A 10,231-nucleotide genomic window follows, 5' to 3' on the forward strand; every position below is an offset into this window, starting at 1 on the left:
CAGATCACACGCACCATTCTCACAGACACAGTGGAAGGGAGTACATGACGGTGACAAAAGGATTCTTGCAGCAACATCAAAAGCGGCTGCAGTGCTCTTGACCAATGCCAATATCTTTCCCATCACAGAAGGAGGAAATTACACCAAGTGATGAAATGCTGTTGGCTATCTGATATCAAGACCAGCACATTTGAACTTCAAGCACCCGCAGGAAGGAAATTCAATGCTGCAATTCCATGTAGCGACATCCCACTCCCATCTGTTTTTCACAATGCAATAGAAGCGTTAATAAATGTGTTCCGTTTGCCATTTTCTCCAAGCAGAACAAGAGGAGGGTGGGGGGCGGGGGGGTCATGCTTGCCCTTCTGCATGTCAATGACAGGGTGCATTGTTGTCATCAGCAGGGTAGCCCACCCCCCCACCGCCATTAGCAGCTCCACGGGAAAGGCGAATGCATGCTGATGGGATGCTCAACAAAATAAGCACACAAAGTATGACGTCGCTGGAAAGCCCTCAACAATGGAGCTTTTTTTTGGGGGGGGGGTGAAGCCAGACGAGGCCAAGATGATGAAGAAGGGGTGAGGACACCATGTTTAGTCCCACAGAGGCCCCTACATAACAGTTAGCACCACAGACAAAATTATGGTCTGCTCAGTCAGTAAATGACACATGTGCCCCCCCCCATGGGCTGTGAATGTAATACAGAAGTTTAATAACCATGAGGCAAATATTCAGCGATTTATGAGCAATTTTTTTGTTTTGATGTTTTAGTTTTAGCCTCCATGTCTGATCTCGGTTGATTGTTTTGGGATCTACAAGAGGCTTCAGGCCTGTAGTTTTTATTTTTACCTTGTACAGTATCTGTTAGGGTCATCGGTATCGGCCATTCTCACTCATGGATGACTGGTATCGGAATCAGCAGCATAAAACCCGGATGGGAGCATCCCCGAGTGTCAGATTTAATTTCTTGTTAATTTTTGTGAAAATAAACGTCCATCACTTATGTAATCATTTAAAGAGGAGGGGGAGGGTGACAAAAAAAAGGCCGGACTCTCCAAAGTCCAACCAAATTTCTTCCCGCCATGAAAGCCTTTCTTCAGCGCTAGCCGTGACCCGATGGGATGATTGTGAAGGGTTGCCTAGTAACCCCTAGCAACAATAATGAGGGCATTGCATGGTAAATCCGATTTGCCACGGCACTCTATTTGCTCATTTGCCGTGCATGTGTGTGTGTGTGTGTGTGTGTGTGTGTGTGTGTGTGTGTGTGTGTGCGGAAGTAGACCTAGCATCATGTCCTCTATGCTACAAAGCTAACTCGGTCATTGGTCAGTGTTAAAAGAAAGGTTATGAAGGCTAGGTAATGAATGACAGGAAGAAAGAGGTAGAAATACATACTATAGTTGTAGCGGTATCTTTTCACCCATCTATGGTCGTACGTCTTGAATCTACGCTCCATGATGTTGAAGAGCAAAGCAGACATCTCCTTCTTCTCTGCTTCTTCTCTGCTCTCACCAATTGTTTTCCTCTCTCACTGTCGCTTCCAGTTGCTATTGTCTTTTTTTCTTTTCGACACAATTGCCTTTCTGTCCTTGATCCAGAGGGCACAGAGGGCATCAGACAATAGCGACTGGCACAGTGGGGGACCTCCCACTTCCTCCAACTACACCTGGATTATTAGTTGTAGTCAAATACCTTCAAGAAATAGTCAAACATGCTCACATCTTTCAGATCAAATTGGATTATGTGAAAACTCCCAGGCTTATTTAGTCTTTCTGTTCATTTCTGCAACGAAAGGTGGAGGCTATCATTAATAACGGGTGGGAGGAGCGATTGTCTTAATTAAATGACTAGTAAGCAAATCCATTCATTCATTCATTTTGTACCACTTTTCCTCACGAGGGTCGTGGGGGTGCTGGAGCCTATCCCAGCTGTCTTCGGGCATGAGGTGGGGTACACCCTGGACTGGTGGCCAGCCAATCACAGGGCACATATAGACAAACAACCATTCACACTCACATTCATACCTATGGACAATTTGGAGTCGCCAATTAACCTAGCATGTTTTTGGAATGTGGGAGGAAAACGGAGTACCTGGGGAAAACCCACGTATGCACGGGGAGAACATGCAAACTCCACACAGAGATGACCGAGGGTGGAATTGAACCCTGGTCTTAGTAAGCAAATATTCATGCCAAATAACATCAATGTAGACACTTGGCTGCGGTATGAGTGGCCTCTAAGGAACCCGACACGATACACGCACAGATGTTGCAGGGTGGGGGCACACCATCAGGCAACTTCCTGTCCCACGCCCACCTGCTGTACACATCACCTGACAGCTGGAAAATGAGGAAGTCAGCTTCCAAGCACAATTTACTGCACGTCGGTGGCGTTGCTCTGCCCTTCATGTTGTGGTGTACTATACACTATACCGGCATACAGTATGGGTCCTAAAGGGAGCAGGTGGAGGTGGCACGGCCATGATAAACGCGGCTCAAGATGAGGACAGGAAGGGAGGGGCCACCTTCTGAGAAGCAGGAGGGTGTGGACATGGAAGGAAGGAAGGTTGGTTAATAGCGTGTAAAGTACACAAGCGTTACACAAAACAGCCTTACAGGAAGTGAAGGCAGGCGTGTGTCCGAGCGCAAACACACACACACACACAAATGGCAACTTGGGTGACTTTTTCTGGCCCGATGATCACAACAAGTGTAGTGACAGCTTATCTAAATCTCCTTTTTGCCTATTTATCTTTCTCACTATACATATATATACACAGTATGTGTGTGTGTGCATGCATGTGCGCCATCTGCCCTAACTGCACATCTGTCCTCCTCACCCCTCCAGTAGCTGGATGCACTCCATAAATGACCTACATTTGTCTCAGCTGGCTATGTGACTTCTCTTTTCGGTGCCTCCTAAAAGACATAAACAGCTAAAAAAGAGGCAGCTATTCAATGCACGTAATGGAACACACCTATCCTGCCGAGATGCAGACGTACCTAATGATGTGTCCGTGACAGAAAATGCCGTTTGTACACACGTAGGAACGCACATATGATACCAAAAGTAGGCCTCCTAGCAGACTAGGCTCTTTCACCCACACTATTGAAGCCTCTTTCTGGGTCACCCGCCCTCCAAAGCTTCCTCTCCGTAGCTGAAGACGGCGCCGGTTTTATTCCAGCTTCTCTCTTCGCCTTTCAAGCAGAATGACACGTGCATAAAACACGTAAAAGCTACTTTCCGCTGCAAAGAGCCCTGACGTTCTGCTGAGAGGCACACAAAGGCAGCGGTGACGTGGGAACGAGCGTGGTCGTTGGCTTTAAAGCGCTGAGTCAGCCGTTGCCAGCTGTCTTTGGCAACGTTTGAAAAAAGGTGACGTGGTGGTCGCCATCGCCATCGCCATCGCCATCACTCCTTGTTATTTCACTAGGCATGATGGACCCGTCACCGCTTTCAAGGTATACCGCCGTATGAAAGTCACACTCTATTGTGTTGTGACTTGCAGGATTAGCCACGGTAGGCTGCATTTCATTTATTTATTTATTGTTATTTATTTCAGGTACATACATATGATCCACTTTTATTATATTCTATTAAATGGTTTAACATATCACAATTTAGAGTTGTAATTACCGTATTTTCTGGACTATAAGCCGCTCCGGAGTATAAGTCGCACAAGGCCAGAAATGCATAATTACATAGAAAAAACATACATAAGTCGCTCCGGAGTATAAGTCGCACAAGGCTAGAAATGCATAATTACGTAGAAAAAAACATACATAAGTCGCTCCGGAGTATAAGTCGCACAAGGCCAGAAATGCATAATTACGTAGAAAAAAACATTCATAAGTCGCTCCGGAGTATAAGTCGCACAAGGCCAGAAATGCATAATTACGTAGAAAAAAACATACATAGTCGCTCCGGAGTATAATTCGCACAAGGCCAGAAATGCATAATTACGTAGAAAAAAAACATACATAAGTCGCTCAAGGCCAGAAATGCATAATTACATAGAAAAAAAACATACATAAGTCGCCTCGGAGTATAATTCACACAAGGCCAGAAATGCATAATTACGTAGAAAAAAACATACATAGTCGCTCCGGAGTATAATTCGCACAAGGCCAGAAATGCATAATTACGTAGAAAAAAACATACATAAGTTGCTCAAGGCCAGAAATGCATAATTACATAGAAAAAAAAAAACATTCATAAGTCGCTCCGGAGTATAAGTCGCACAAGGCCAGAAATGCATAATTACGTAGAAAAAAACATACATAAGTGGCTCCGGAGTATAAGTCGCATAAGGCCAGAAATGCATAATTACGTAGAAAAAAAACATACATAAGTGGCTCTGGAGAATAAGTCGCACAAGGCCAGAAATGCATAATTACTTAGAAAAGAAACATACATAAGTCGCTCCGGAGTATAATTCGCACAAGGCCAGAAATGCAAAATTACGTAGAAAAAAAACATACATAAGTCGCTCCGGAGTATAAGTCGCACAAGGCCAGAAATGTATAATTCAGTTGAAAAAAAACATACATCAGTCGCTCTGGAGTATAAGTCACACAAGGCCAAAAATGCATAATTACGTTGAAAAAAACATCATAAGTCGCTCCGGGGTATAAGTCGCACAAGGCCAGAAATGCATAATTAGGTAGAAAAAACATATACAGAAGTCGCACTGGAATATAAGTCGCATTTTTTGCGGGTAATTTATTTTACAAACTACTTGACCAAAACGGACATTACGTCCTCTTGGAAGTTAGGTGAATAGGTGTAAGATATGCTAACACAATGGTTATTCAGCTACACAAAAAACAAACATGAACAGAAAAGGTGTCCAGTGTTTATGTAACATAAACACTTTTTTCCTTTATAAGTCGCAAAAACAGCCAACCTATGAATAAAAAGTGTGGCTTGTAGTCCGGAAAATACGGCATAATAGCTAGGTATTACTAGCTTAATTAGCGACTGTAAATTGTCCATACGTACCAATGTGATTGATGATTGTCTATACCAGGGGTGGGCAAACTACGGCCCGGGGGCCACATCCGGCCCGCCAAGTATTTGAATACGGCCCGCCCGTTCTTTCCAAAGTATTTCATTTAAAGTCAACATACAAGCTGGCATCATGGCTTGAGCCGACATTTTCATGGTTTGGCGGTTTCATCAATTTCGTTATTTCATGCGGTCTGTTGTTTACAAAGTGAAAAAAGGGACACAAGCACATAATAATAATAATAATATTAAATAATAAATGTATTCTTATTATTATAAATTTATAACACACTTTACATCAAATAAATGATCTCAAAGTGCACATATAGCAGATTGCATGACACTTTTACAGATACAATAATTTCGTTATTTGATGCGGTCTGTTGTTTACAAAGTGCTCCTGAAAAAAGGGACACAGGCACATAATAATAATAATAACAAATAATAATAATAATAATAATAATAACATAATAAAAAAATATTCTTATTATAAATTTATAACACACTTTACATTAAATAAATGATCTCAAAGTGCACATATAGCAGATTGCATGACACTTTTATAGATTTAATAATTTTGTTATTTGATGTGGTCTGTTATTTACAAAGTGCTCCTGAAAAAAGGGACACAAGCATATAATAATAATACAAATAATAATAATAACAAATAATAATCTATTATTATAAATTTATAACTTACTTAACATCAAATAAATGATCTCAAAGAGCCCATAAAGCAGATTGCATGACACTTTTACAGATACAATAATTTCATTATTTGATGCGGTCTGTTGTTTACAAAGTGCTCCTGAAAAAAGGGACACAAGCATATAATAATAATAAATAATAATAATAACAAATAATAATAATAACAAATAATAATCAATTTATTATTATAAATTTATAACTTACTTTACATGAAATAAATGATCTCAAAGTGCCCATAAAGCAGATTGCATGACACTTTTACAGATACAATAGTTCCAGCTGGACTGTTTCGTGTAAAATATAGAGTCTGGCCCCCCTGTCAATTTTGTTAAATCAATGCGGCCCACCAGTCAAAAAGTTTGCCCACCCCTGGTCTATACCGTACGTGGATAATGATAGTACCGTGAACCAGCCAAGGGTATCGTAGCGTCAGAATGTCGTGACGGCCCATGCCTATATCTATTCAAGCAATGTTAGCATGCTGATGTTAGCATTTGAGCTCCGAGCCTCAAGGCGCTCTTAAACACAACAGGCACACTTTAGTGTTCTGCTGCACACAGATAAGAAAATCATGCTTCCAGGGAAAGATCCCCCCCCCCCACCTCTAATCGGTTTATCCATTTGTCTGATTCAATTTCATCCATCTTAGCCGGAGAACTTCCCAGACTGTATGTTGTGCTGCCAATTATCAAGTGATACAGAAGATATCCTATAGTGTTTTGGATCGGTGCTGACAACTACACACAAGCAACCATGGAGTTGTGTTCCTTCCAAGTGATAACAACACCAGCAAAACACTGCCAAAGTAAGCCAAAATGGTGCGATTCCTCAACAGAATGGAACTCTATTCCATTATCCTATCCGGATTTGTTGGCTTACGGCAAAGAGCGTCAAGACTCGACTACACTGTGACTGTTCGGATCCACTGGAAGATGCTATCACTTAAGTCTACAATGCTCGGAGCCACGAGGGGCCGGATTGGCATCAGGATCTAGGACTGCTATGAGATGGTCCTACCCAGACGTTTGGGCTCACTTTCATTTGAACAATACATGACCGTGTTTGTGGTCTTCCAGTTCCTCATTATGCTCTTCACAGTGGAAAGGGAGCTTTTTGTGGCCTTCGTGTAAACCAGGGGTCTCAAACACGCGGCCTGCGGGCCACACTAGTTTGAGGCCCCCGCCTTGATATGAAAGTTTAATGTTAGTGCAGCCCGTGCAAGTTTGATATGGATGCTGTATGGTATCATGTACCCAGAAAAAATTATTACGTTTGGTTAAATAACTGTTGATAGTTATCCTCCCTATCCGTGTGGAAGTGGTAAGTTTTTGGCTATTTAAGTTTAAAGGAAATAACTTGAGCTTTATTGTAGAACATCGGAACCAAAGCACTGAAAAAGTTTGTATATTTTTTTGTTTTTAATAAATGCGTTTTTCTTTTTTTTTTTGGAAAACCTGATGCGGCCCAGCCTTGCCCAGACCCTAGCTCCAGTGGCCCCCAAGGTAAATTGAGTTTGAGACCCCCGGTGTAAACCATGATGTTCAACCATCTCCATTTGACGGCTCTTTAGAAGACCCCGTGTTGCCCATCTTCACAGAACATTCAAACAGGAAAAGTTACCTTTTCTATATGAAAAATGAATTTGACTGCCACAATGGAGGATTAGTATCCATGCTCAACAGCACGTGGTCAGACTTTTGAGTATTTATGAAGGCAATATTTCCTAGTTAGACTATGTAAAATCTATTTATGACTTTCTGAATACAGTTTGCAACATTATTAGAGCCCTACAGGCAAGAAATAACACCCCAACAGTCACCTTTGCAGTCCTGTTATTTACTTTGTTTACATCACATCAGGCTACGGGATCCCTGCAGGGACATAACAGTTAGCTTGGCAGCTCGCCATGCTCTAACTCGTTAGCCTCTCCAATTATCCTGAGTGGGGACGTAGGACCGAGAAGCCAAGAACTAACCACTTCTCTATTCCATGACTCAAACTATTTTACATCATAAAGTTTAAAACGACTTCCTGTCAGACGCAAATGAAAGCTCGGCGACACACTTTCTCCTTCTTACTGCGTTCGCATCGGCGGCCCACGCAGCAATCGCTGAGCGAAAATAAGCGTCTCCGGAAAATGTGCCGAGGCAACGTTGCAATCATCCTGTGATGCACTTTGACACGCGGTAGTGAAGAGGCGCGTTGCTAAGGAGTGGGAAGATGCTGAGCGTGAGCACTAATCAAGGGCTCCTTCGCTCAGCGAAGAGGTGACGGAGAGGGGGGAGGACGAGGGGAGGGATAAAGCAATGTAAAGAGGTCAGAGTTGAGGGACAGGTCATCGCTAGAAAGGGGGGGGGGTTCTAATCACTGCATCGCCGTGATTAGTGGCGGCTTTTGGCGCATCTCATCACACAAACAAGTGGGAGATTTAAGCACCGTCTCAAACAAAGAGGAAGGCTTCTTCTACGCTCTTGAAGAGAACGCTCGTATGTTTTGGAGGGATAAGGACAGTCAATCAGTGGACTCAATAGAAGTCGGGCTTAGGTTGCCCCCTTCTGGTCATTTGTAAAATAACTACAACTTAAAAAATAAAATAACTCGATAATAAATTGTAAGAAAAATAAAATAAAATTATACACTAACAAAAAATACAAAAATAATAATTTTAATATGTATATATATAAAAATATATTTAGAAATTTTATATTTACTTTGTAATTCTACATTTTACGTGCACTTTAATGTGCAATAGGATTCATTAATTCAAGTGAAACTCAGGTACAATATGCAATACTACATTTTGTTTACTGCAATTCCACATTTTGGTTACTGCAATTCCACATTTTGTTACTGTATAAGTTATTGTTTTTGATTTACATATATTTACACTTGGCGGCACTGTGGTCGAGTGGTTAGCACGCAGACCTCACAGCTACAAGACCAGGGTTCAATTCCACCCTCGGCCATCTCTGTGTGGAGTTTACATGTTCTCCCCATGCATGCGTGGGTTTTCTCCGGGTACTCCGGTTTCCTCCCACATTCCAAAAACATGCTAGGTTAATTGGCGACTCCAAATTGTCCATAGGTATGAATGTGAGTGTGAATGGTTGTTTGTCTATATGTGCCCTGTGATTGGCTGGCCACCAGTCCAGGGTGTACCCCGCCCCTCGCCCGAAGACAGCTGGCATAGGCTCCAGCACCCCCGCGACCCTTGTGAGGAAAAAGCGGTAGAAAATTAATGAATGAATATTTACTTTGTAATTCTACATTTTACGTGTACTTTATGTGCAATAGGATTCATTCATTCAAGTGAAACTCAGGTACAATATGTGCAATACTACATTTTGTTTACTGCAATTCCACATTTTGTTACTGCATAGGTTATTGTTTTTGATGTACATATATTTACACTTATTCTGAACAGCACCTGCCACTTTTATATTTATTTTCTTATTTATTATTATTATTTCCTTATTCCTACTTTCTACAAAATACACCATGGAGTTGCACTCAAATTTTGTTGTATGCAATTACAATGACAATAAAGGCAATTCTGATTCTGATTCAGAATGTTGTTTGTTCATTTTTGTCCTTAAGACTTTTGAATGACATTGAATGTAAATGATTTATGTCCCATGAGTGAGCTCTCAAGTAATGCGACAAACACAGTCATCCATCTTCAGACAAGTGGCTTCTTTGACGGGATTCTACAAGTTTTTCTCGTTACAGCCCACACTCGATACCGATACCCCCTTCTTTCACAACTCATCCATTACTTGCAGCACGTGTCCACTTTCATTAGCAACTACAGCAGTTCAACAAACCTAGTTTGTAATCTCACTTTGGGGGACATAATGGCATTCTCTCTGCAATCGGATGGGGTTGAAATTTCAGCTTTACAGGTGAGCAGATACATGAGAGCGTGATGCAAAAAATTACAATAATGTGATTTCTGGATAAGAGTGCGCTTTATACGAGCTACTGTATGTATGGAGTGAAGACAAAGTGCAGAAACTCACGGTTGAACTCCCTGGCGTAAACCCGAGGCCTCCGCAGACGCTTGCGGAACCATTTGAAACGTCCAGGCAACTCCATGGATGAGTCCGGAACGTCAGCCGCCAAAGAGGTCCTCCATCCCTTGGAGGGTTCATGTACTGTCTTTGCAGAGCATCAGCGAGGGTGGGGGGTGCTGGGGGGTCGCCTTCAGGACTCCAGGCTCCTGCAGAGAAACATCATGGTGAAGCCTGAATATTTAATGCGTGAGTCAGTGGAACCCAACTCCTGTGGTAGGGGAGGGAACAAGGGAGGAGATCCAATCAGCTTCTGAAATGTGATACCTGTACATCGGGTTGGATGAACCAGGGCGGTCATACTGTGTCACACAATGCAGGGGATTCCACTCATGAATTAAAAAAATACTGACAAAAAATATTTAGAAAAAAAAGAATGAAAATACAATAATAATAATGAAAAAAATACCCCTTACAGTAATATACATATATTTAAACCTTCAAAA

General features: G+C 41.9%; 1 protein-coding gene across 2 annotated transcripts in view; it reads right to left on the reverse strand.

Annotated features, from left to right (window-relative positions):
- Positions 1-10,153, reverse strand: part of ripor2 (RHO family interacting cell polarization regulator 2) — a 40,857-nt gene extending 30,704 nt beyond the window's left edge. For both annotated transcript variants that reach the window (XM_058046319.2, XM_078792132.1), the window contains exon 1: positions 9,735-10,153. In XM_058046319.2, coding sequence (XP_057902302.2) covers positions 9,735-9,810 — 76 coding nt within the window. In that variant the 5' untranslated portion in view covers positions 9,811-10,153. The remainder of the gene's footprint in view (positions 1-9,734) is intronic.
- Between the last annotated feature and the right edge of the window lie 78 nt (positions 10,154-10,231).

Source organism: Doryrhamphus excisus, linkage group LG7 (assembly GCF_037039965.1).
Source record: "Doryrhamphus excisus strain RoL-2023G ecotype Guam linkage group LG7, RoL_Dexc_Guam_v1.1, whole genome shotgun sequence".
NCBI classification, from domain to species: Eukaryota; Metazoa; Chordata; class Actinopteri; order Syngnathiformes; family Syngnathidae; genus Doryrhamphus; species Doryrhamphus excisus.